Here is a 27,981-nt window from a genome sequence, read left to right as displayed (position 1 = left end):
ATACGGTAATGAGTCTGTATAACTGTGGCATTGTGACCCTGAGACCACGTGACAGTTTTGGCGGGTGTGGGGTTTTGGCGCGATCTCTGCTGGATGTGGCGCAGTTTGCTGGGTTCATCGGGATATTCATTTGATGCTGTGGTGTGTCTTGTTCCCTGCCATTTACCGATACCGCACTGAGTTCCTTGCGCAAAGACATGTCGCAGAAGAAGATATCGTAAGTAGGAGCTCGCCTCTGCCAGCTTGGGCAGAGCGCCCTTCCCGATGCTCGTCCGTTCTCCCATTCGGAGATGGGCGCGCCGAGAGCGCTGTGGATGTGCTGCTGGCGAGTTGGCCAGCGCTTCGTCTTCGCTTGCGGCGCGCCGAGGACTAACTGTTGCGATCGGTGTCGGCTGGCCGTGGCCGTTTCCCTCCGCAGATCGTTCTTCACGAGCGCAGCGCCGGCGTCTAACTCCAAGGAGAAGGAACAAGACCCCGCATCGCCGACTCCCGAGAAACATGTCAACGGGTGAGCATTCGATCTGATCACTGTTCGCGTCGCAGGAGGAACAAAGTTGGATTTATGTTCCACACAGTTGTGGCTTAAGCTTTGGTACATAAGGCTAGAAGGCGGCTCATCAGGATCATGCTATTTGTTTCCAGTCGATATAAAGTCGAATAACGGCCTCCAGTGCCCTTACATTAGACTGCCTTGCGAAGAACGAACGAGATGCACCCTAGCCGAGAAATGATGAACGCCTAAACTTTAGTGTAGGCACTTTGTTAGTATTGATGCATTTATAAATAATTGGAGGCTTGTGAAGTTGGTTAGCTAGTACTGGAATGGAAGTTGTATACATGGGGAATCTGACAGTGTTTGTTAACCGATTCCACACGTAACGTGACGAAGATACAGTGGGTCCTTTTCGCGACATTTGTCCCTTGAGTAGATGATTGAGACACGCTTACTTGCAAAATTTTCGTTACATCTAACCTCTGCGTACTTGACACCAGTGGTTCTTGGGTCTTAAGGGATTTCTAGAACTATCTTATCTGGCTAGCTGTGGATATATTTAGCTCTTGCATTTTATGCAACAGCAGTGTTGTATATGCATGAATTGAATTATGCTGGTCCATTCACTTGTATATCTCAAGAGCAATATGGGAGTCTAGTCCATCATCATATGTAAACTAACAAAATTAACAGATGTTATATTTCTTGTATGGTCCTGTTTTTATAGAAGGAAGTCACGTATGTGGTCTCAGTTAACTGTGCAGTCTGTAGCTCTGTTGTTGTAATGCGCTCACACTGCCCCCATTGGCTCTGCAGTCAACATTCGTATTTGCTGAAGTGGTCCCAATGCCTTCAGGACTGAGATGTAGTACTGCATTAGATGGTGCTTATGCTTTGTGATGAAATAAAAATGCCTTTCTGCCATGATGATGACAGTTTTTAAGTTGCGGAATTTGAGTTCGGGCTGGTTGATTGGTTATGACGAATATCCGAGAAGCAGTGCAAAGGTTGTATTGCTCGGTAGGTTGGTGCTTGACAAGGCTATCTTCTTCGTGTGATGATTTGAGAGTTTTCGCTACGTGTACCAAACCAATCATTGCAGGTTCCACTGTATCTGGCTGATAAGAGTTTTTATTTTTCACGTACCTTTTGGGCATAAATGACGGTAGCAACAGTACCTGTCTGTCTAAAGCGTTCTTTTTTTTTCTGTTTTATTCCTTTTGACTGTTTTTCTGGATACTCGTTTTTATGTTCTCACTCATTTGAGCTCTGGGGAACCCCATGTGATGAGTTGAGTCCTACGTCGAATGTGCATAAAAAAAAAAACGGAGCATACAGGTACGTGGCCCGAAAACGAATGCCCAAAGTCAGCTAATAATGAGTAGCTGTCTAGGGAAACAGTGTTAAGAGCAATTACAATAATTAGTCCAAAAATAAGTGGGCATTGGGTAAAAAGGGGGGTTAAATTTTGGTGCCTAGGGCAGCCAAAAGGAACCAAAATTGAGAACCCCTGGTTTAGATAGCAAGTGATGGTTCAGTATCCGGCGCTAATTTCGGCGGTTCGCACATGCAGGCTATCGTCTCCTGCCAAGGCACCACAGAGGAGGCGGGTTCGCATGCTGATCGACAGTGACGAAGATGAAGCACCAGACCCGAGCAAAAAACAATCCCAAACAGACAAGACCGAAGACAAGGAACCGGACAAAAAGAAATCGGAACCAAGCGCAGTTGATGATCAACCTGGACCCTCAACCAGCAAGGCCTCATCTTCACCTCCTGTGAAATCGGATGAATGTGTCAAGGAGACAGCTGTCGTCAAGCGGAGAACAGGTACTGTGCTCGCCATAGTGACAACATTTTAGCTTACTGCGTTCACTCAAAGCAACACTGAGAACAAATTCAAGTTGGCCTCCATTAAGAGATTACCACGTGCGAACAACAGAGGCTACTTTCACTGATAAATGGAGCATTTGTCATTTCAGAGAAAGGTAAAAAAATGAAATACAGATGTTACTGTCAGCAGTCGCTTTCACAAAAGCAAACTGTATTAACATCAATGCACTTTCTTTTTGTGCACAAGTCTTGGAGGCTAGGCCGCATCACCTTTTGCTTCCAAGCAATGATCACAGAGTTCACTTTAAAGCCTTGATGTCTATAATTTTGAACTGGATGGCATGAAAAAGAATGTTCTATTTTAAAATCCAGTTTTCTCAGCAGTGAATGCATCTTTAGCTGCCAAACAAGTCTGAACGTAGCTAGAAAGTCATTGAAGCAGTTTTTGCCCCGGAATAAGGGTTGAATCAAGTTGCCCTCTGTATTCAGTTGAAAGCTCCTTAAATGAGTTCTTATCATTTGTAGCAGTCTCCTTCGTGTAAGTCTTGGTTCATCACCATCCTTCGCAAAAACTAAGCTTCACCCATGGCACTCCAAGCTCTAGAGAGGTAAAAACAAGAGTTCCCATCAATCTGGAGAAATCTAGTGTGCTGCTCAGCACAGGAGCAAACTCAGTCCCCTGCATACTGCCTTTCACTTGTTTTCTTTGCAGCCCGCAAAACAGCCAAACGCAGTCCGGAGCAGCCACGACTGTCATTGGAGTCTGGCAGCAAACGGCCGAAGACTGAGCCAGCATCTGAAGATAAGCCATTGCCAACGGAAGAACAGTCTTCGAAAGAAACATCATCATCATCTTCGCCACAAGGTGAGTTGAACGGAAAAACTGGTGGTACGTGCAGAGTGATAAGCTTTGCTGGGAAAGGTATATACAACGTGCGGCGCTCTCTTCCTGCAGAAGATAAGCAAGTGAAGGTTGAACCGGCTGCTTCACCTGACAAGGAAGAAGAAATGGAAACTGAATGCCCATCTGAAACAGGCAAGCGCTCAACACTGCATTCGTGGAATCAGAGTGCAACAGATAGCAGACTGGTTTTGCCATGCTGTTAAGCATGTGGACTGCATCAGGGAACAGTTTATTCCGTGCAAAGAAAAAAATGTAGCTAGGGTAGCAGAGCCAGGTAGGGATGAGATAGGGGCAAATATGCACAAATATAGGGATATGTATATAGGTATAACCAGAGATCGAGCAGTAGTCCTTTGTTGTGAAGTGAGCAGAACAGTGCTGGAGATAAAAATTTCTGGGGGCGGCCGTGATGTTAAGAGTCCTCACTGCATTATCAGAATGCCTGCATGCAATCCAACTTCGGAATGGGCGCCACAACTAGTCATGATTCAATGGACTTCATTGTTTAAAAGCTGCCGCTTTTTGAGATGTAAGTGCAGTGGCTTATTTTAACACTGTTCAGTTTTCTCACGTGAATACGAGAGAAATACTCTGGAATCTTGTGACTTGACAAAGAAAGCTTTTTATACGATGACTTCTATTCAGCATACGCTATGAACCATGGTCAGTGACAGTGGTAATGTGGGGAAGGACCTTTTGCTAGAATCTGCCTTTCCAAAGCCTTCAAGAAGTATGGATGAATTTCTTGCTTTCAATTTTCGTCTGTTTTTTTTTTTTTTTTTTGCTGCAGATGATAAAAAACCCAAGCCGAAGTCTGAGAAAGAAGAACCGTGTGAAGAAAAAATGAATGAGAAAGCCTCACCTCCGAAGAAGAAAGACTCGCCTCCAAAGAAAAAAGAATCGAAAGACAAGAAATCACCCCCAAAGACGAAAGCATCCTCTGCCAAGGACGAGAAGCCTAAAGAAAAGGCACAAGCTAATACTGCGAAGAAGCTCCAAAACTTGTGAGTTTTGGAAGTGGGAGTTTGCGCAGAGTGACTGTTGGTCGAGCGGCTAAACCTTGCATGATGTCAGCTAATGCGCTGTTTCAACTACACTAAGAGGTAGGGTTCATATGCTGTGTGCAGAATTAAGTGGTAGAAAGTTGAAAACTGGGAAGGTATCATACTGTTTGAAATGATGTCATTATGATTGGTTTATGGGCTGTTGTAGTGAAAAAAATCATTAACTTGAGAGAACATTTGCTTTTTTCTAGATCTACTTACAAGGTTGTCAATAGAATAATGTTCTCTACAGTAGAAGCCCATTAATTCAACCGTCATTAATTTGGTAATCCGGGTATAAATTCGAACTGTCGGCTCGGTCCTAGCCAGCGCCCTTTAAGTCTGTGGCTTCGTACGTTCGCCAGTTCGGACATTATGAACCTCGCACTGGTTAATCCGAACTGCGTCCTGAAGGGAGGCTGCGACCAGTTATGATCGGCACAGCAAGAGATCGTTGAAATAGCCCTACTCAAAACATGAATTCCTTGCTGCAGAGTGGTTGCGACCTATGCACCTGTGACAGCTGCTTGCAATGGCAGACGTGACGACGAATGAGTGGCCCCTTCTCCGACAACAGTTTGAATGCTTAGTTTCAGTTGCACTTTTCTGAGCTTTGCACCAGCTTGTAGCGGCCAGCCAACCAACGTTTTGGACGCTTTCTGGTGTAGGCATCGCTAGTGTTTTCTGCATAGGGAGGAGGGGGGATTACATGAAGATTTCTTAGAACACTTCCTAAAAAAAAATCAGCAAAGGTCATAACGCTGAATATGCACTGTATGTTGCCCCTATATGTCGACTCGACCCCATTGCTGGCAGAAAAAAAAGGTTTCTAAATACAGGACGCATATCCTCACCCCACTTTATTTGGGGCCATGCCTTGCAGGTGGCATGGCGGCACATGTGCAGCTCTAAGCAATAAAGGCACAGAGATACAATTACGAAGCTGCCACGATGCCTGAGTGGTTATGGCACTCAGCTGCTGACCCAAAAGACGTGGGTTCGATTCCACCCACGGCATTTCGATTGAGGTGAAATTCTAGAGGCCCGTGTACTGTGCGACGTCAGTGCACGTTAAAAGAACCCCAGGTGGTCAAAATTATTCCGGAGCCCTTCACTACGGCATCTCTCATAGCCTTAGTTGCTTTGGGACGTTAAACCCCCATAAACCAAACCGATACAATCACGAAGCTAGCAGTCTGATACAAATGGGGATAAAAGGCGATAAAAAACGGCGCCCTTGCATGTGGCCTGCCTGACTAGCGGCAAACTGAAGAGTCAGTGACTCAATAGTTTTGGATTTTGGTGCTGCACTTCGTCCCTGTGTCTCAAGTGCAATGCGCACTGCAGGGGTGCTTCCTAGAACTGAACTTAATCCCTTTAATGCCAAGGCAGAAGCATGACGAAAATGGGCATGGCATTATTTTCACTTCGGGATTTTTCACTGCTGCACCTAACTAGTTGCTAGCACCCAAACACGTCACGCTGCCATGATAAATGGGGTTTTCCATGCATTCCATGGCTACAGCGCGACTGGCGACGAAGAGGGTAGGATGCAACACAGTGCTGACTCGCAGCTGAAATTCTTAATTGGCTCGCCAGCCGGTATAAATACCCCACTGGCGGTCAGAATAGTAAAAACAATGCACACGTGTGTCACATATAGGAAACAAAAGTGCGAACACAAGTGTTACCTAATGTACATCTGTTACTTGTTACCTTGACTCTGATTGTTGACATGTGGCTGTTGTATGTTAGTGTTTTTGTTTCCTGTGCATGACATGTGTGTTGTTTTCCCTATTCTGATTGCCAGTGGGGTATTTATATCCCCACTGGGGATATATTTATATCGGGTCAGCCAATTAAGGATTTCAGTTATGAGTCAGCACTGTGTCGGGTCCTCCTTTCTTTTGTCTTGTCATCTGTGCTTTAACGGTGGAATGCAGGAACCAACTTGCCAACAAGTTTTCTTGTTTTTACTGTGGAGGGAAATTGACTTTTTGAGTTTTGCAAAGTGACCATAGAGTGTAGCTTGTTTCCTGTCATCCACGCGGGCACCGATCGGATGACACCGATCGGATGACAATGCTGTTATTCTCCTGCATTTCTCTCAAGCAGCACGTTGGCTTTGAGGGACGCCAATATGGAGGGCTCCAGATTAATTCATATGATTATGTAAATTACATAACTTTATATAATTTATTTACAGTCTTTGACATGAGCGGACATTTCTTGCATTTCATCTGTATAGAAATGTGGCCACTTTTGCGGGTCAGGAAGCATTCAATGTAGCCAATAATTTGTAATATCCATGTATGATATATCGCGTTTTGACTGCATCTGCAAGCATGTAATGCATTTATCTTGCTCTGATTGCGATGCAGTCACTCGATAATTGGTGCGACTCTTTCTCAAACAGCGCGTTCACCACCTCTGGGAAGTCGGGGCAACAATCCACTGCCAAGGACCAAGTCATTGATTATGACCCCAGCAAGGCCAGCTATGACCCTGTGGAAGATGCGTGCTGGAAGAAAGGTGCCAAGGTGCCATACCTTGCCCTCGCGATTACCTTGGACAAGATTGATGGCATCTCTGGCAGGTAAGGTCACTGTCGACTCGGAGTGAAGTCATGCATTTTAACGTTTACTTCATGAGCCTTAGAGCCATTAGTTGTTTGAAGCTTCCCATCCTGAGCAAGTTGTGGTGCATTTATAATTGTGACTTTATAGCGTGCCCTGTGCAGTGTTGCAGTGGAACTCACACAGGCGATGTCACTGCTTAAGAAGAGAAAGTGGTGAAGTGTGCTGCGAAAGTATGTAGAGCTGTAGGTGTAATTTGTGCGAGCAATCCCAAAGGATTGTAAGGCCGCAGTGGTCCTATGCATCATTTGATCGAAGAAGACTGTTTGTGCCCTGTTGAGACGAACTCAGTCAAAACTAACATGGAGACCTTGGAATTCAGTCTTGAACCTTATGCCAATAGTACCGTAATGATTACTCCCTAATGTCTGCTTGGCAACCGAGTAGAAAAAAGAAGGTTGGAACTAACAAAAGCACAGTTTGAGCCAACTGGAATTCATTTGGTTCTGATTGGTTTCTATTTGGTTGTAGTTGTGTTTTGGGAGAAAGAAAAAGAATGGGGAAGCTGCAGATGGTTTCTTTTGACGGGGGCATCAGCCATTGGCCTGACATTGTATCTCGCATGCGTTTGTCGGTTTAGCAAGCTTTGGCATTTGGATGGCTCAGCGGGTCATGAGCCTGAAAAGGGTGCAGCAACGCTGTTATTCTCCTGCATTTCTCTGGTTTTGTTTTTGCCGATTCATTCTAAATTGTCTTCATTATTTCAATATCTATGGTATCTCGCTGGCACGCCTCGCCAGCATTTTGCAAAAAGAACAAGGACAGTGCAGCACGCGGTGGTGCCCTGTGTTTTTCTTGTTTTCTTTTCTTGTCTGTGTGTACTTTTCAAAGATGTGAAACTTGGCAGTGGTACCTACCTTCCATTGACAGTTGTTGGTGATGTTTCACGCAGGCTTCGCATCATCGAGGTGCTGAGCAACTTTCTTCGCTCTGTGTTGATCCTCTCTCCCGACGACCTGCTGTACGCTGTCTACCTTTGTCTCAACAAGATTGCCCCCGACTACCAGGGGCTCGAGCTGGGCATTGGCGAGTCTCTGCTAGTCAAAGCCCTAGCTGAAGCCACGGGCCGCACTGCGGACAAAGTGCGAGCCGAAGCCACAACCAAGGGTGACCTGGGGCTTGTTGCTGAGGTAACGACCTTAAGGATTTCTGGCAGCTTAACACATGCAGCTGTCAAGGTGACAGTGGTTAGGATGGGACACTCACTACAGTTAAATCTGGATGTAACGAACATCCTTGTAGCAGATTCCTCTATTACAAAGTTTCTCAACGGAGGTGTTGTTGTGACATTCGACGTTGATATAAATAACTCGTCGTGCTGACTATCCTTAACTGTACTCCGTTTCGTACATCAGGTGCAACGCTGCGAAAGGTACGGTAGTAGTCCAGACGGGAAAATAAAGGGAGGCGTGTTACTCCGCGCTTTTTCTGTGGCCGAGTGGTCTAAGGCATGAGAAAGGTACAGTGTGACATCAGCAGAAAGAGCCCATTTGATCAAGTTCATGACAAATGTGTCATGTAGTAAGCCTGTAGACAAAGGATTCACTATGTTTCGCTCACCACAAGAAATGCACTACTTTTTGGTCGCGGATGCAAGCAGCGCAAACAAGTGAGCTAGCTTTGACATGGTTGCACCGGATGTATGAAATGGAGTATAGTGCTGCACTACTTGAAATTAATTTTATGACAATAAAACACAAGCCACCATGAATATAATATCTATGATAGGAATAAACGCACCTGATGCAACACGCAGTGCTCCAGCATGATCAGTGCCTCTCTGCATCAGATGCAGCAGTTTCCTCGTCCATGGCTTTTGCATTTGTAGCATCACACAAAATACCACCACGGCACTTCATGTCCAAAAGCAGCACAAAACAACAAGGTGCAGCAAAGAAGGCATAGGTTGAACGAGGCACACCCATTGCTGTCGCTCGGTTGCTTGCGTGATTCAGGCGGCGGGAGTGGAGGCGAAGAGAGCTTATGAGGGAAGTAGTGCATGGACATACCACAAGAAGCAGATGCTTCCTACTCTCGCTTCCCACACACTCCTCACTCTGTGCGTAGCGGAGGTGTACTTTCATCATCTGCAGCAGATATGGTGGCAGCTACCACACTTGCGTTATCAACACGACTGCAAAATGCCTCTCCAAGCTTACAACTTCAAGTAACGGGCATTTACTGGGAACATTTGCTACGCCATTTCAGCTACCTTCATTTTTCATTTTCGCTGCTATTCTGTGCAGTCTTTTCGAGTTCACATGCAAGAACTGAGTGTAACAAAAACCTGCATGTAGCGAACAATTGGGAACTTTTCTTGGTTTTGTTATACCTAGGTGTAACTATTTCAGCCTTTCGTTTCATTCAGAAGTTCGTTGTATAGGTATAGAGAAGGCATGAATCTACAGCAGTAATTATTATTACGACTGATCTAGTAGAAGAAAAAATTATCATATCTTGTATTCGTGATTCTTGTATTTTTGTATCCTTCCCTTCTTGTCTGTGCATATATGAGTATGTCTGTAAGCCTCTGAATAATGTGGTTGATAGTCAGTGCCGTGTCCTCTTCACATGCTTGTCTCAGCTTTGCACGCTGTTTTTCTTGAGCAGTTATGTAGCCGTAACTAGCACACAAATTTGTTTTCTGCAAGCCCTTAATTACTGGGGTGATTTGTTACAGGGTATTTAGACACCGGCCTAAGTTGCACTGGTACTTTTTGCTTTGTTGAATAGTTCTTGTTATTATTATCCCTCAAAGTGTTTTGAGTTCTTTTTTTGGCCTTGCTTCGGCACTGCATAAATAATCAACTGTCTACCCAGGGTCAGTTTTTGTTTACTCAAATATCTCTGTTCCCTTTAACCTGCATCTTACTTGAACGGTTTTGAATGGTCCGCATCATAGTGCAAGTGCATAATTGTGTAAAAATAAAAGTGACTGTGTTGAGGATTACTGGCTTATGCTGCAGATTTCTAGCAATGGCTTCTGCAGCAGTATGCATTGTTAAAGTTATGGTGCAGTTTCTGACATGGTGCATTTTTCAAATGCTTTCTTTGATTGTAGCAGCTGTGGTGCTCAAATTGAAAAAAGTCAACAGATGGGATTAAATGTTGGATAGCGTATCTTACTGTGTTTTGTCTTGAACATTTTCGACCTCTGCTTTGCAATTGTTTGTTTGCATTGCATCAGCAGTGTGCCTAGCAGCAAAGAATTTTTCTTCCAGTGTAGTTCATTCAAATCGGTGCAATCTACTCCTGACAATTCGAACTCAAAGGTGAAAGACAAATTGATTTAAATATGAGGAGCTTAACGAGAGTATGTTTAATGCACTTGTTGTGGGGGACAGTTCAAATAAACCAGGTATTCAAATGAAAAGCGTTCTAAATGATCACAGCTTCTTATATGTGAACATCTCGGTGGCATTTTAAAACCTCAAACTAAGGCAAAAACGAACTATATTTGGGTAACCGTGCCATGAATGGCTGGAATATTCGGTTTGAGCAGGCTTTATGAGAGCTTTTTTCTTCATACCTAGGTCCCGCATTGTTAAGCCATTATCAAGCGAGCGAGAACTTGTGGCTTTTTTGTGCATTTGTGTGCGCTCCTATTGTTTAATGCCATTCTTAATTTTATTCTTGATTTAATGCTTGCAGAGCAGTCGCAGCCAGCAACGCGTGCTGTTCCCACCACCGCCGCTGATGCTGTCGCATGTCTACACCAAGTTGCGGAGCATTGCCGAGATGACGGGAAACTCGGTACGTTCATTGCACGCTGGTGGAAATTCATATAGTTAGTCAACCCCCAGCCCAACAAAATTTGAGCGAGAGGGGGCTTTGAATTGTTTCACGAATATAAATTTCACAAATAGGAATTTCACAAATAGGGATAGGAATTCAGCAGGGCAGCTGTGGCACAGTAGCACTGCTTTCGCAGTAATATGAAGGGCAATCGTATGCACTGATGCAGCAAAGCTGTGGCAGCAGGGTTTCTGTTTTTCGCTGTACTTAGGCTGCCTTCCCGCTGCATCCTTGAATTTGATTTTGCTATCAGTTTTTATGCTTTAGCATTAGGACACCCATTATCCCAAAAAGTGTCCGGCATTGGCGTGTGAAGCCTCGGTTGGCGGGAGGCATAACGGATAGAGGGAAATCTCTCTACTTAGAGGGAGAGGAGGAAGGTAGGGAGGGTGAAGGAAGGAAAGTGGGAGAGGGAAGACGAAGAGAGAATGGGAGGCGACAGGTGGTGAACAGGACACTGCGGTTGCCCATCATGGTCGAGGGATGAGGTGATGTGGCATCTCCCACTGTGATTGCTGTATTGGATCAGAAAAGTGGAACGGATGGGGTTTGATTGGTGGATTATATCATTGGATCATTCCACCCGCTAGTAAGGTCTGAACCATTCGGTGGCAGAGGCTGCTTCCTCCGGGGGGAACACTAATGCTAATGTATACACTGCCGCGTGAACACACTGATCGTCTGTGAATTTTTTTTCTTTGCTGCTTCTGCTTGGGCTTCTGGAATGTAGAGGTGGGTGTGTGGTGGGCTCCTGCCATGGCCTTCTGTTGGGTGCAGTGTCTAGCGGGGTGCATTAGTGTGTAGTTCTTGCAAAGTTTGAGCATTTTCTGAACTTAAACCGGAAGGGCATCTTGATCCTCCTCTGCTTACAGTCGCAGCAGAAGAAGGTGGACATAATCAAGGTCCTGCTCATCGCGTGCCGTCAGTGCGAGGCGCGCTTCCTAATCCGCTCGCTCGGTGGGAAACTGCGCATTGGTTTGGCGGAGGCATCGCTGCTTACGGCGCTGGCTCATGCAGCTGCGCTGTCCCCGCCCCACGGGGACCCCAAGGCGTCCAAGAAGCGGCTCGAAGAGGCTGCTCTGCTCGTCAAAACAGCCTACTGGTGAGCGGGCTACCTGGTTGGGATGGGCACCCACATACAGTAAACAAAAAGGTTCGATATTTCAGTTTTTCACATTTAGTTTCTTTAACCACACTAAATTTTGCGCATGAGCTTGATGGGAGGACACAATAAAGGGGCTTTTTTATGCAACGGCAACCAATATTTTTTATCATATTATGGCACAATTTGTTCCCACAGCAAATTTCTTGAAGAATTCCTTTCTGCAGTGCGTAAAGGTATAGGTGATAATATGAGTTTTTATTACAAAATAAAGCATACATTTCAAGAAAGCAGTTTTGCAATAACTTTTAACGTCTTCAGTACTTCTTATGCAAGCCCTTTGCATCGATCACTGCTTGGCACCATCGAGGTATGAAGTCCAGGAAACCATTTGGTTGGTTGTTCTGGAATGTTCCAGTGAAAATTGAAAAGCCAAACTTCCTCCATTTCAGTCGGAACAGCAAAATATTAAGAGAAAGTACTATTAAGACCCATAAGAATTTACCTAATTAGGCTTCAGTTATTTTTTCATAGTATGAGAACTATGTAGTTGTACTGAAATTATGTTATTGAAAATTGGAGGAAGAAAGACATATGTACACCTAATTTCATTATGATATCGCTAATGATAAAAATTTTCATCTTAAGACCCGCTATGAGGATCCTCTTAGGCCTTTTAGGTATGCAGCATCATTAGAATGTCGTTTAACCTATTTGTCTAGCACACTCTCAAAATTTTTAAAACCTGAGGCCATGGGCACTTCATGGCTTTAACTCTGCATGGCTACAAGCGAGAACTTGCGAGTACGAATTCAGATATTCAGCGCTTTTATTCTACGAAAGATGAAATCATTCAAAAGAACGGCCGTGCTTTGGGAATGCGCAGTGAGTGCCCCGACTATGAGCGGCTGATAAAGGCCCTGCTGGATGAAGGTGTTGACTCCCTGCCCAAGCACTGCCGCCTCACTCCCGGCATCCCGCTCAAGCCGATGTTGGCCCACCCAACCAAGGCCATCTCGGAGGTGCTCAACCGCTTCGAAGGGTCTGAGTTCACATGCGAGTTCAAGTACGACGGTGAACGGGCACAGGTGAGTGACTGAAGCGACGGCAGTGCTTTTTCTTGGAGAGTAGTCGATAGTTTGACAGGCCCGAGTTGCCAGTTGGGAATTATCAACTGAACGGTCGATAATCACTGGAATGAATTAAAAATTTTAAAAATATAAACAGCTTTTAAAGTTTCAATGAAATAAATAGTTGTAAGCAAGAGGTCGTGAAATTCATAATAGTGAAAGCTTTGAAACGATAGTGTGACAAATTAAGTACAAATGAAAATTAGTTGAGGAAATGGAGTATCAGCAAAATGAATCTGCTTTCGTAGTTTTTAGAGGTGTATAAGAATTTATCTTAAAAGCATGTACACAAGTAGACATCCGACGTCAAGGGCGAGCGAAATTCGTCGCTGCGGCTTAAAATCCTGCAGAATGCAAGGCTGAAAAAAACAATCAGTCCAGCAAAGAACGATCGGTGCTGGACCAATTTCTGCCACCGCAAAATTCAGCCGGTTGCTGTAAGCCAATAGGACGGCGAGGAAGTTGCGCACTGATGCTGAAATCCAGTGAATCCAGTTTCAACGAGCTACATGGCACCCACGCACTTGCAGCAACACATCGTCGCTACGGCTGCGTCCACGTCATCGCAGCAAGCCACTACATAAATGTTGATAGATGCTATAATGAATTATCCTGTGCTTTATGATAAGCATCATGCACGACATAAGGATGACCACCTTAAGGAAGACCTATGGAATAAGATCGGCACTGCCCTTGGCATGAGCGGTATGTATGGTATATTTCCTGCGTGTACATCTTGTTTGCTGTGCTTGCAAAGATCATGTTGCTAATTATGTTGCCGCGGTAATTGGGTTACTTAGTACTGGTATTGCCAACGAATTCGATACTATTGTCTTTACCCATTAGAAAAAGTGAGACTTTTGCATAGGTGTATGCTGTCTGGTGGTGTGCATAGCTTCAGTCGAGGCATCATCATAGGGTATCATGAAATCGTAATGAAAAGTGATATTGCATGAAAACAGTAACAACAAATTTTTCTAGCAACCCAAAGACACTTTCCTGAGATGCACTGCTGATTAAAACTAGATGCATGCACCTGTCATTAGCTTCTAGCTCGCTAGTTTGAAAAGTGAGCTGCGCTTCACTCATGTTTTCTTAACTCAAGGCCCTCTCTCGAGTGCCCGATGAATTCACCAGAATTCAGAGAGAAATTTAAGTGTTAATGCAGCTCACAGGGAAAGTTTGGAGACGTAAACCAATTGAGTGTGTTGTTGAAGGAAAAAAAAAATAAAAATCGGTTTTTGAGGTTTGTGTGGCACTTATCGACAAACTACAATCCTTGAGCCCAGCACACAAGCCTTGAGTGCAACAATTAGATGCCATTCATGAGGTTGACAGTGTAATGTACCTGAAAATGAAGGAGGTACTAGCCGACCCTGGCAATGAATGGCAATCATGATATTCTTCATGTGTGAATAAAAATGTGATATATTATATCTGTTGAATTTGTGTTTTCCTTTATCATGTTCACTTGCCATGGTACCATGTGGTTGCTGATAAGATATCTGAGGTATCTGTGCAGCATATCTCTCATGTCATAGGCAAGCCTTGTTGTTTAAACGGGGCAGCTTTTACTCTGATGTACCATTTTTCACTAGCCACCCTAGCAGGTTCTCGGTTTTCGTGGTTTTCAAAACATCGAAAACGAGGTTCGAATAAGACACGCCATAGTTTTCTTCGACAACTGTTTCACTAACAGGACTCTCCTCTGACACTGTACAGCATGCTGCTGCTGTCAGACTGCGCAGTATGGAGGGTTCAGCCCTGTGCAACGGTCCATTCCTGTCTCGGCGTTTGTAACGCTGATACGTGGCCTCTATGATTGGCCGATGGGCAGGGCTCGGGCAGGTTCAGCAAACCCTGCCTTAATGCCCGGTATTGGAGGTAATGGTTCATAACCGTCATACCTCTCATCTATGGAGATGTGATGCTAGTTTATTTGCTGTCATCAGTTGCAAAAGGCAATTTTCATATGCATATGACGTGATGTTGACATGATGTTCATAGGACTAATATACAGGCTGCGGTGTACATCCTAGTGAGATCAATTTTGAGTCTTTTGACAGATATAACTCCATGAGTTATGTGCCTTACCATAGTACTACCATCGTTTCTTCACTGTTTTGCACAAATATTCTTTTTGTACGAGTATTTGATTTGGTAGCAAAGCAGCATTGGGGGAACAAAGCAGAGCGAATTGATCAATAACTCGAAATGGCAACAGTGTTGGCCAAATGTTTGGGTGCAATCCTTCCAAGGTGGAGTAAATTTGCAATAAGGGAGTAATTACTCATTGGCATCCACCCAAACGCAGCCATACGGCTACAAAGGAAAGCTATACAGCTTTCACGGAAACTTCGCAGTTGAAGAAAAATTCGTCCTGGTCCAGGGTTTGAACCCGGGCTGCGCTTGGGTGGATGCCAATGAGTAATTACTCCCTTATTACAAATTTATTCCACCTTGGGGGTCTTCCCCAAAACATTTGCCCAAACACTGTTCGCACTTCGAGTTATAATGATCAATTCGCTCTGGCCCCACCATAAGCTTGCTGTCCCGGTTAGCTCAGTTGGTAGAGCGTGTGAAACGTATAAGGGTGTGAAACGTGCATTAGGTAATTATGAAAAAGAAAACCAGAGTATTCATTCATCATTTTCTGTTTCAGCATTTTTTCTACCGGCACTCCTACACTAAACATAACCAAGTTTTGACACTTTATTTTGGTACTATATCTTCGTTGAGGCAGCATAAAAGTAACAACAGTTTGCTGGCGTGGCCAAGGTTCCTTCTTGTTGAAGGCAGGTTGCACCAACCAACGTTGCTGGTGCTGTTTCTTCTTCGATGCATCCCGAACATGTTGTCGTTACCCACTGGGATAGTCTGTGTGTTGTTTCGATGGTTTGTGAACCACCACAAAAGAAACAAGGGCGGCAGGATGCACTCTGTCCTTTGCGTTTTGTGTGTGGTGCTTCGGAATTCATCAGCTGATCAAGGTTTTTGTTTTCCTAGTTTATTGTCAGCGTAAAAATCGGTGCAGAAGACACAAGGGCAAGAGAAAAATGGCACACATTATTATGATGGAAGTGAAAGATGAGTGGAAAAACGGTTCTTTAAAGGGCCCGAAGAACTAGAATTGTTGCTTGCGAGAGTGAGGGCTTGGGCGATGTGGTCAATCATGATCAGTGAAAAAACAATGGGAAGAGAAGCAAGAACAAGAGGAAGACTACACACAACACTGCACATGCTGTTTCTTTTCTTTGATCACAGACTGCCAAGGGTTCATAACGGTTTATTGTTGTCCGGCACATTTGTCAGTATGCTGTATGCAAACGCTAGTGGCACTCCATCTCCCCACTCTCTCCGGGCTGCCTGCAGATCCACCTGCTGGAGGACGGCAGTGTGCGCATTTACAGCCGCAACCAGGAGGACAACACTGGCAAGTACCCCGAGGTGGTGTCCCGCATTCGGGCGGCCATTGCGGAGGGCACCAAGACCTGCATCCTAGACAGCGAGGCAGTCGCCTGGGACCGCCCCACCCAGACCATCCTGCCCTTCCAGACACTCAGCACCCGCAAGCGCAAGGTATGCGCCTCCCGCAGTGGTTCCTTCCTGGCTTGCCTGGTGTCCTCGTGTGTCCTCGTGTGTCCTCTACGGACATTTAGGACAAATTGATGCTGGCTTCTACCAATGGAGTACTGTGCTCTAATGACAAAGATGCTACTTTCACAAAAACGAAGCCTTTATAACCTAGAAAATGCCAAAAAATTAAGTACAGGTGCTGCCACCACCGGCCAATTTTGCAGGTAAACTGCGGTGTGTTGACACAGTTTTTCTGGGCACGGATCCCAGAGACTCGGCTACAGTACCATTAATTTAAAAGCAATGGTCACGAAGTGTTTTTCGGTGTAGACATGAGTTTGAATCGAGCGGTGTGAAAATTTTAAGATCCACTTACTTTTATCAGTAACAGTTGTACTCTTTGCTGCTGGACAAACGTCAGAATACCTCAAGATAGCCACAGAATCAGGTTTTTACTTAGAACAAAAATTCGATGTTGTTTTCAGTTTTCCTTTAAGGCTTTAGGGCAGCTGTTTTTCTGAGTGTTGTGAATTGTACTTTGCTGCATGCGAAAAAAAAAGAAAGCACTTTTTATAGTGGTGTGATAGCTAGCTGACAAACTACTGTTGGGTTGAATTTGTGCATCATCTGGGGATTGCACAACACTCAATATCATGACTTAGTTGTTTTATTGATAGTGTGCAGATGCATGTGTTCCTTTGAGTGGATAATCTTGGGCTGACAAGAGGTTCGCACTTAACATAATGCTCTGCTTGCTTTCTATGAGGTATCGTAAAGAAGTAAATGCTAACTCATTTGATCGATCACCCAACAAATGCAGGAGACCACCGAGGAAGATGTCAAGGTCCAGGTGTGTGTGTTTGCCTTTGACCTCCTCTACCACAACGGGGAGTCCCTCGTGAGGGAGCCCCTGCGGAAGCGGAGGGAGCTGCTCCGCAAGACACTCGTCGAGGTTTCCGGGGAAACTCAGCTGGCACGGTCAGCCGACTTGTCCACGGTTGAAGATATCCAGGATTTCCTCCAGGAGTCCATCAAAGGTGGGCAGAGCGATTTTTACAGCACAGTTGCGTTATAATAGTCGCTCGTTTGTGGGTTGTGTGGTATCGGTGTGCAGAGAAAAGCTGTACAGATTTCTGTGAAGTTTTGCAGTTGAAGAAAATTCGTCCTGGCCCAGGAATCGCACTCCATGCCACCACCTGTCCATGGCAGTCACTGAACGAGTTTTATTTGCTGCCTAATTGAAATCTACACCACATAAGGGTTTCCCCAAAGCTCATTGGACTAATCCTGTGAAACTACATACTCAGTCTATGATCGGCCTGACTAACCATTCCATCAAGTGGGCTTTGCAATGCATACAAAGAAGGGAACGCATAGCTAAGGCTCCTAATTTTCTGCTGCGGAAAATTTTAAATTCAGTGAAGTGGAAGCAAGTTATGTACAATATCATGTGGGAATCTTCCCACGCAGCAACACAAGTGGCCGCGCACTTCCTTCAATGGGCCAAGGTGGTCAAGAAGTTGGCTTTTCCTCATAGCTTGCGAAGCGCGGGTGAGCTTGCTGTGGGTGTTTCGAAGAACAGCGGAAGAAAAAAAAAAATCGTGTCATGTTTGTAGTTCGGTTTCAGATATAACATGAGGTGCTTTCTGAAAAATAAAAACTCTCATTATATTTGTGCAAATACGATAACATTGCTTTGCCAACGCCAGTAGTGTGATTCATTGCATAGTAGCATACGGGCTACCAGATTCTGCTGTTCAAGAGAAATAAAATGGTTAACTGACATCTACAAACACAGTACTATCAAAAATGGACAGTGTGGCTGCTTACACAAAGTGTCGCGAAAAATGAATAAAATCTGTGATGTTTCACGGAATCGCAGAAACTAGGGGCCTTATGCATAGCTATTTTGTTGCTGTACTACTATATATATGCGGTTAAAGGGTAGCTGCATCACTTTATCACTATACTCAAGTATTCAAATGTGTATAGACTGTTGGACAAAGCACGCTAAGATATTTTTGTGCTATCATTTGAAATAGTGACGTCATGAGTGATTAAATCTCAAGCTTCTCCTCACAACATTGGAGCAGTGCTGAGAAGCTCAGTGATGACATTACTGACAGGGAGCTTTCAAATTTCCACTGCCTTCGCCCACAACTAGCTGTCCGTCGTCAGATGCTGCCAAACAACGCTCCGCAGGTGCTGCCTTCGACAATGTTGGTTTTTTTTTGCCCATCAAAGAAAGCACTTATGAGCTGTAATGGTTCTGACACCATAGAAGCCGAAATGCCTTTGGGGTTTTAATGTGCGATTGCATCACCATTTATAATGCTAGCCCAAAAAGGCTGAATGCCTTACCTGCAACTTCTACACATACAACACCTTTCAGCTCGTCGAATTCTAAAACCTCTTCAATTGCCGATTAAGGGCCGCACTTTTTCCTTGCAGTTTTGACGGGTTTCGGCCCTTACTCGAAAACAGAATTGTGCAGTTTGATTTTTCAAGCTGTTGTCTTCAGAAACTACTTGATTGCCCCATATATCTGATGCTAAATCTAGCGCCTGCATGTGTGTGTCCCTTGCTTGCATATATGCAATATTTTGTGCATTACCTCTCATCACGGGGCCTGTCAGGAGCCCTGTTTTGTTTATTTTCAAGTTGTTTCTGCTGCAACTACTGCAGCCTGCTGCTCTTGTGCTGCTCTGCTCTTGGCTTTGCACAAATAAACATGTATTTATACCGTGCGACATATACGGCATGTTTTTGTGATTCTTCAGGCAGCTGTGAAGGTCTCATGGTCAAGTCCCTGGATGCCAGTGCTACATACGAAATCGCCAAGCGGTCCCACAACTGGCTCAAAGTGCGTGATTCTTGAGCTTTGTAGATTCTCAGGCATTGTCTTGCTTTCTCGCAGTGGTGACGCCACAATTTCAAAGCAATATTGTCCAGCAATAAGTGAAGGTCTCTGGGATATCCTCAGAAGGTCTAGCATGGTTTAAAAATTACTTAGGTACTTAATTTGTATTGCTTTACTGTGGAAATCAATTTGGAGGGAAAATCATTCAGATTGAGCAAATTTAAGGTGGAACTAGTTTTGTTTTAGCGAGCTGTTTGCGCAACAGAGAAGCGAGTTTTGCTGAAAAGTAGCTTTGAGAATGTACGGAAGGAAGAAGCAGGGCAAATAGTATTTTTAATAAAATTAGTATTTTGATGCTTGATTTTTTTCTCGCAGCATTGCAGAAGCATCTGTTTTTGCTGCTTTAAACAGTTATAAACATATGCTTTGGAAATTCAGCATTGACGCCATTTTTAAGATTATGCGTTCAGGATTGCAGGGAAAAATGCATGCTCACTGTCTGATGAACACAAATAGTGAAGCAAGAAAGGAAAGGAAAATTCTTTGCAACTGCAGTTGAATGGGCGGATCAAAGAACAGAACTGAAATAAAAGAGGTTGAAAACATTACCCTTCTAAATGAGTTGGTGTGCTGACTCATGCCACTTACCCAATGTAATAAATTAATAATCTATAAAGACCAAATAATTCACTACAAAGTTTACGGAGTAGTTCTTGTTGCTCGCATGAACGAAAGTAGCGAGACTTGAGTCACAGCCTCTGAGGTTTTGGGCATACCTCAGCTCTGAAGAGGAGCTTTTTTTTTCTCTGGGCGCTACACCGAAAGTTCCATTTGGGCATGCAGGCACAGGCTGGCTTCTTGTGATGTCATTTACAGTTTGCTCACGGAAGGGCAGTAAAATACTGCCTGTGAATTCGAGGTATTGAAATGAACCAGTATCAAAATGTTAGAGCTCTGCTCAAACTGTTTTTCTTTTTAGCTTGTGTGGAATCGAATTGATCGCGTGCGCTCTTCCTTCACTGTGCATTTCCTGGTGTCGCGTGTGCAGTTGAAAAAGGACTACCTAGACGGCGTTGGCGACAGTGTCGATGCCGTGGTTCTTGGTGGATACCATGGCAAAGGAAAGCGCACAGGCACCTTTGGTTGCTTCCTTCTTGGCTGCTACGACCCAGAAAATGAGGAATTCCAGACACTTTGCAAGGTAAATTGCATTTTAGTCGTGGACTTTGTTTTGTGCTCAAGTGGATGCAGCGTTTTCAAACCCAGCTGTCTGGGTGTCTTGAACGTAACTTTGGATGGAGACAAGAGGTTAGCTCTGTTGTTAAGTGTTACGGAACTTATTACACCGATAATCCTCTTAAGGGGGGAGGGCATGGTATTGAATACAGTTTTATTAATGTAGTCATAACTATGAAATCTTCAGGGAACATGTATTTTTGTGTGCTGATTCTAAATATGTCTTAATTTCGTGTAAAAAAATTTCTTGAGCATTTATCTAATTTTTATGCAAGTATTTTGTGAAGAGCTTTGAAGAAAATTGAAGCTGCCACTTCAGAAACAGGAACACACACTTTTCTTCCCATTTTTGAAGTGGCAACTTCAAAACACTTTAACTCAAGTTCTATGACAAGCAGGAAGGCAATTTTACCCTTATTGCATTCCTTGGTGTTAAGAGAACTCAATGGCATACAGTTCAGCAAGCTTCTCAGCAAATTTTTTTCGAACCTCTTCACAAAATACATGCATAAAAAATACGTGCTCAAGGAATTTTTTTCTATAAAATTAAATGACTTGTTTATAATCGCCACACAAAAATGCATGATCCCTGATTTCTTAACTGTGCCTTCATTACTATTTTTTTTTTCATGACCAGGCTCCCTCCTTAATCTTTGCATTTTTTGAAGTCTTCAAAGTTCCTTGCTCTTATTGCTAAAAATTATGCGTCGTAATTTGTAAAGTGAGAAGCAAAAGTAGTGTATACTGCAACTCGTTGTGTTGCTCGCTGCTGTTGTGGCGTCTTTCGATGTAAAAGCATCACTGGTTTAAGTGAGTAAACTGGCATGCCTCTATACGGAAACAGTCACCTCCCCTCCTATCTTGGCTGGAGACGATACTGAAAGATTCCATGATACAGTTAAAACTCGATTTAACGAAGTTGAGGGCAGCCGTGAATTATTTCGTTAAATCGAGAACTTCGTTAAATTGAATGAGGCATTTCTTGGGCACATAATTCAGTACATTCGATTACAGTAAAACCTCGTTAAAACGTACCCGCTTAAACAGTACTTTCGTTTTAAAAGTAGTAAAGTCAAGTCCCCGACTGAGCACCCATTGAACATAATGCATTTTGCTTCCGCATAAACCGTACCAGCTTATCGCGGTCGTATCGGTTAGCACGTACCATTTTCACTTTTCGTCGCACTCGCGCGTGACGAATTCACGCCGGTAGCACCGACCCAAAGGACGGTTCGGCTAGCGGCGCAACAATCTTCCCTAAATACCGCCGACGGGACGGCAAGCCACACAGCTAATGACAAATTGGCGCCAAAGTTGGTAATCATACAACTAGCGCAATCTTTGGGGGTCCGTATGGTCATCCGTCATGACCCCCCGCGCTACTTTCGAGTGGGTAGCTCCAACACCACGACCGGCGCCGCTAGCGCGTATGAAAAGAAACAACAAAAATTCTTACTCGACAAGAAAGGCCCGAGGGGACTACAAATTTATTTTCCGCCAAAGAAGTCGGTGATCTTTGCCTGCGTGCGCTTTGTGAGCAACGGCCGCACCGATTTCTCGTAGGTCTGAAGTGCGTCCAGCGCGTCTTCCGCCCCCTCGTGTGCGCCGGCAAAATGTCGCAGCAGATCGAGAGCATCCATCACCTGACCTGGTGTCGGCACGGGAGCTTCGGGAGCGTCTTCAGCCGTCACTCCCTCCACGCTTCCTACAAGCCGCAACATATCGGCGTCAGTCAAAACTTCCGTTGTGACTGCGTTTGCATCGGCGTTCACGTAGTCTGAGAAACTTATGCCTGTGGGCACTTCATCCACTGAGCGAAGATGTTCCCAGGCATCTTCATCCTCGTGCACGGCGCTCGCGCAGTCCGGACCAGCTTCGGCAGTTTCAGGGCCTAGTGTACCGAAACCGGCAGTCCTGAAGCAGTTGACAATTATCGACGGCCTCAATGTTCTCCAAGCCGCCGCCACCATCTCAACCGCCATAAAAATATCTATTTTCTTCTCGCGCTTCAGCTCCAGGTTGAGGAGAACTCTGTCGACGACTCGACGCTTGTATGCGCACTTCACGCTATTAATTATCCCTTGATCCAAGGGCTGAACCACGGACGGACGTTGCGTTTGGGGGGAAGTAGCGGAGCTCCACGCTGGTCAGCTCGACCTCTGCAACGTAGTGGGCCGTGCAGTTATCCAGCAACAGGCACACTTTCCTTTTCTGGCGACACATGTCGCTGTCAAATTCCTTCAGCCATGTAGCGAAAATGGCACGCGACATCCACGCCTTTGAATTGGCAACATACTTCACAGGAAGCTTTTTGGTGCCTTTAAAACAGCGCGGCCTCGCACTCTTTCCGATGACAAGCGGGTCTCGTTTGTCGGTGCCGTCCATGTTGACGCACAGCAAAAGAGTCAGCCTTTGTTTGCTGTGTTTGCCGCCGTGGCACGCCTGCCCCTTCAGGGCGAGTGTTTTTTTAGGCAGCATTTGGTAGAATAGACCGCTCTCGTCGGCGTTGTAGACGTCGCTGGGGGCATATTTTCCCAGAATGTCGGGCACGTTTTCAGACTGCCAGTCGCCGATTACAGCCATGCTTACGCTGCTCGCTTCACCGCTAAGCACTTTCCCGACGATGCCGTGTCGTTCTTTGAAGCGCGACAGCCAGCCGGGACTTGCCTTGAACTCGTTGTCGCCCAGCAAGCACGTGAAAGAGAGAGCTTTTTGTTGGAGCAGGTCTCCACTCACGGGAATACTGTTCTTCGACCGCAAATCCATAAACCAGGTGAAGAGGGCCTCTTCCATTTTGCTTTGAGGAGTGGTCTTCAGCGTTTTTTTGCGCGAGAGATTCCCCGACGAAGTGGCGCGGAGGATGTCATCTTTCCCTTTCAATATTGTGGAGAGAGTACTCGCTGGAATGCCATGTGATGCAGCCACGTCACATTTCTTCTGTCCACTTGTCACAGCACGAATTATGTCCGCTTTCTCGTCCAGGGTAAGCCTTTTTCGTTTCTTGCAGGGCTCCATCTGCTAGTCAGGAGGGTTAGCGGTGCGCTTGCTCGCACACACCACGTCCGCGTTCACGATAGCAAGGCTAGACTGATGGAGGCCTAACAAGCTGAGCTTGACAAAGACGTGCGTTCAAAGGCACGGGGAAATCCGCACAAGAGCGAACACAGAGCACAACACACAAACACACACAAAAAAAAACACGCGAACTGCAATAGCGCCATCTATGAAATGTGGCACGAAACTTTTTTACTGCTGGCGCCATCTCGTGAGCTCGACTCAAAATTAAAACTCGTTTTGCGCCGCGCAGTTTGAAAAAAGCGACGGGATGAAGATGCTCCGCGCTGTTACCGCTGACTCGCAATCAATAAATTTTGGGGTGCTGTCTACAAAATAGACCAAAAATTAACACTTTTTCACCTTTATTTCTCGAAAAAAGGTTCGTTAAATCGGGACAGATCACGGAATCGGTTTCGTTATTTCGGGTTAGTCAAAGCATTGAACCCTATGGGCGTCTGAGGGGGAATTAGGATACCTTCGTTAAATCGAGATTTTCGTTAAATCGGGTTTTGTTAAATCGAGTTTTGACTGTATGAAGTGTAACCGGAGCTTGAGCAGCATACACAACGTATATACCAGACTGCTTATATTGAATGCTGTGGCAGAATAATGTGTCTCACTCTGGACATGGACACTAGGAACATTGCCGCCACACTAAAGGTGTCATTGTGCAATTTGAGGCAACTACCATGTATACTCGTGTAACGGTCACACTTTTTTTCCGCAGTTTTGATGGGTTGCGGCTCATACACAGGACCGGCATTTTTCGCTAAATTCTTTCCAACTGCAGTGGAGCCCCGATTACACGTCTCCACGTTATGTGGCGACACGCATTTTTGTGATGAATTAGCACAGCTCTGGCGAATTCTTCAAATACATAATGCATTGAAAGTTTGAATCATAGCAGGCAAATGGCACGCTACTGTGTGGTGCTTATTCCGCCAGCACCTGAGCTTGTTGGGGGGGGGGGGGGGGGGGCACTTTTTCTTGCATGCTTCTCACTCTGGCTTTTGCAGAGGGTGATGTTTTGTCCTTTCTGGTGTCAATGCCAAGCACACAAGATAAGCTAGCAGTGCTGAAGCACCGTGTGTTCGTGGCTTCAGGCTGAGTCCGGCGTACAGGACGACGTGTCCGTGGTCGTACCTAAGTTTACTCAAATGGGATTGAACATTTGTTGTAGTAATAAGTCAGATGTTGAATTACATGATTTTGATTGGACCTTAAACTTTATTCAGTTCAAATGAATTTGACATTTGAATTAAGTGAGTTGAAATTTTCCTGCGCCACTGTTCAAGCTGCTAGTTTGTTCTGGTATCCTACACACTAATGGAGTTGTTTAGCAACAGTGAGCTCATAACTGGCTGCTTGTGCTTCTCCAGATTGGCACGGGCTTCAGCGAAGAGCAGCTGGACCAGCACTCGGCCTTCTTCAAGGAGCACGTCATACCAGCACCCAAGTCGTACTACCGGTTCGACTCTACCCTTGCACCGGACGCCTGGTTCGAGCCCTGCCAGGTGTGGGAGGTCAAGAGCGCTGACCTCTCCATCTCACCGGTTCACAAGGCAGCCCAAGGACTGGTTAGTCATGTTGGAAGGCAGCCCTTGGGCTTTAATGGGGCATCGAGGACAAATTAACACGTAATGAAAAGGGTAAACTGCGCAAAAGGGTTAAGACAAAAGAAAGAAACCTACACGACGCTTACTAACGTTAGTAAGCGTCGTCTGTGTTCCTTTCTTTTGTCTTAGCCCTTTCGCGCAGTTTACCTTTTTTATTCAGTGAAGCAACTAGCCCGACAAATCTTAGTGTTAACATGTGTGCTGCCCCGTACCGTGAATGGCGTTGTCCAAGCCGTGGCAGACGCTGCAGCTGTCCCGTTGGCGTTCACCGAGGACAGAGATAACCTCAGTGTCATTCTAACCCTTTCAGGCATGCATTATGTTTGCTGTCCAAAAAAATTTGAAATGCCCCCAATGTATCGCAAAAATAAAAAATAACAAACGTCGCAAAACTTGCGTCACTCTTGTGACGATTATCATGCAGGTAGCTGAATTTGAGCTTTGAATGACTCCACCTCCCATTCTTAGCGAGATTCATTGAAAGTCTGGTATGAAATCTACACCTAAATTCACTGTTGAAGTATTCCTGAAATTTGCTTTCACATGCAACACCTATGGCAGTTTAATTAGCTCAGATGACAGGCTAGTTTTTGGTGCATAAATGGCGATGAGTGAAAGTGCTATGAAATGAAAGGACAGGCTTATGTAACCAGCCAGAGCTGTGATTCAGGCCTGTTTTAAGATATATACGAAAAGATTAACTTAAGGATTGGTTCAGCGTTTCATCTGTATTCTGTGCAGCATATTGCAGCAGCTTGGTGGACGAAAAGGCGTGGCTTATGTTGAATTCCAATGGCAGATCGCGAGCGCTCCGCGGGATCACGATTGGAGCACATAGCACATTACATTTGGGAGAGTTTCCTTTGCATGTTTCGTCTGAGATCGCGTTGCACGTGAAGAGCAATCCAGAAGAAAGTCAAAAACGTTCCTTGTGCACCGTGTAGTGACAACAAAAGGAAGCAGCCACAACCAGTCATGACAAGAAGCAGACGCAGGGGAAAGGAAAACGTCACGAGGGGTTCCAGTCAAATCCACCGATTTTGGCAGAGCAAATATTGCTGATCCATGGAGTGATAAGGGATCGACGCCTGATCCCGGTCTGCCATTGGAACAGACAACTCGCGGTCCCGAACTGCCATTGGAATGTGTTTGCTCCAAACAGAGCATAAAAACTTGATCTGGATCTGCCATTGGAATTCAACATTAGTTTTTATCTCATTTGGTCGGTGCTAGTGGTATGTTTACAAGGGTTCTATTGCTTCTTGGATCCTTGACCTTTACCTAAAGGGTCGCTGCACTCAAATTGGAAAACTACTGTCAAATGCTGAAAATATTGAGTAGTAGAAACAAACTGATTACCACTATTTACCCTTCATGCTTTGGTTGCAGTCAGTGCATTAAGTCAATGCGTTCTGTTCTGTTTCTCCCACCTAAACGTAGGTGGATCCAGAGAAAGGCATTTCCCTCAGGTTTCCCCGATTCATTCGGATACGAGATGACAAGAACCCAGAAGACGCTACCTCAGCCCAGCAGGTATGTGCTTGTAGATGCAGTAAAAGGTCCTTAATTTGACCCACATTAATTCAGAAATCTGGATAATTGGAACTGCCGACATAGTAACGGCCAACGGCCATGTAAGTCTATGGCTGCTAACGCTTGCTAATTCGGACGCTGTGGGTCTCGCCCTGGTTTGTTCGAATGGGCTTCTGAAGTGAGGTTGTGTCCAGTTATTTTTGGCACGACAAACGATCGTCACAATAGACCTACTCAAACCAGAATTGCATGCTACAAAGTCGCCCTCGCACCTCTGATGTGTGTGTATTGGCAAGCATGACGAAAAACGGATTGACCCGTTGATGGGAATAGCCCTACTGCCTAGTTTTGGTTTCGGTTTCGGTTTTCTGGACTTCAGCGCCAGTCTGCAGTGATGGCGGCTGTCAGTTGGCCATCCTAACCCAGCTGAGCACAGATTTGGGCGCCGATTGGCTCCACTGCGTTTCCGTTGCTTCCATCCACTTGGTTCTTCTATTGTGCCGAAACTGCGCATGTCACGTGCCGTTCGTGGTTTTTGGAGCAGTTGCGCTTCAACAGTGTGCACACAATAAAGCATTGACGGAAATTTGAGAAACGTTGATTGTCATGCTGTTCTCGTCGTAAAAGTAGGTGGCCATCTCCCAATCTTTCGCCGAATAAACTTACCTCGATGCAAGCAGTTAAGTTTTTTGGCGCCATTCAGTAATTCAAACATTTTTCGGAGCCCCAAAATTCGAATTATTTTTACCGTACTATCACTTTCCGAACAGTGTAAATTCAATTTTTTATGCTGTCTTATTTGTTGCCTAGAAGTGTTATTGAATGTTCAGAGTTAGCTGTGTGTTTATTGTCTTGCTTGCTGCCTGAATTTGCTAATGAATTTTCGGATTAGCTCCGCTTCTATGGTGTCTTCCTAATATATGTTTGTAATGGATTCACGTTAAAGAAAAACTTACAAGTTTCCTTTTGTGTTCAGGTCGCTGACTTGTATAACAAGCAAGACCACATCAAGAACAAAAAGGCTGCCATCCAGGAAACTGCTAATGATGAAGACTTTTACTGAGCATTTTAATGATATTTTCTGTGTAAATAAACTGCATGTATTGTTTCGTATATTTCTGAGCATTGTAATTATACATTTTGGATCTTAGCTATGGCTGCTTTCAT

General features: G+C 44.9%; 1 protein-coding gene across 1 annotated transcript; it reads left to right on the top strand.

Annotated features, from left to right (window-relative positions):
- Positions 1-50: 50 nt before the first annotated feature.
- Positions 51-27,929, top strand: DNAlig1 (DNA ligase 1). Its single transcript, XM_077633954.1, has 18 exons — positions 51-217; positions 419-508; positions 2,067-2,323; positions 3,039-3,191; positions 3,282-3,362; positions 4,021-4,234; positions 6,690-6,869; positions 7,802-8,039; positions 10,561-10,662; positions 11,577-11,806; positions 12,693-12,894; positions 16,309-16,515; positions 17,333-17,549; positions 19,293-19,375; positions 20,421-20,573; positions 25,045-25,242; positions 26,722-26,814; positions 27,791-27,929. Exons 1-18 carry the CDS (start codon positions 198-200, stop codon positions 27,875-27,877), a joined length of 2,805 nt encoding a protein of 934 aa, XP_077490080.1. The 5' UTR covers positions 51-197; the 3' UTR covers positions 27,878-27,929.
- The last annotated feature ends 52 nt before the right edge of the window (positions 27,930-27,981 follow it).

The sequence above is a fragment of the Amblyomma americanum genome, chromosome 8, assembly GCF_052857255.1.
Source record: "Amblyomma americanum isolate KBUSLIRL-KWMA chromosome 8, ASM5285725v1, whole genome shotgun sequence".
In the NCBI taxonomy this organism is placed as follows: domain Eukaryota; kingdom Metazoa; phylum Arthropoda; class Arachnida; order Ixodida; family Ixodidae; genus Amblyomma; species Amblyomma americanum.
Note: the sequence above shows the minus strand (reverse complement) of the source record. Positions and strands in the feature narration are given on the sequence as shown.

What these genes read in the sequence shown, in the direction of transcription:
- DNAlig1 (XM_077633954.1), top strand. Translation starts at nt 198, where the DNA reads ATGTCGCAGAAGAAGATATC. An exon ending in CCCGAGAAACATGTCAACGG is followed by an intron (nt 509 to 2,066) that starts GTGAGCATTCGA and finishes TCGCACATGCAG; the next exon opens with GCTATCGTCTCCTGCCAAGG. An exon ending in ACGCTACCTCAGCCCAGCAG is followed by an intron (nt 26,815 to 27,790) that starts GTATGTGCTTGT and finishes TTTTGTGTTCAG; the next exon opens with GTCGCTGACTTGTATAACAA.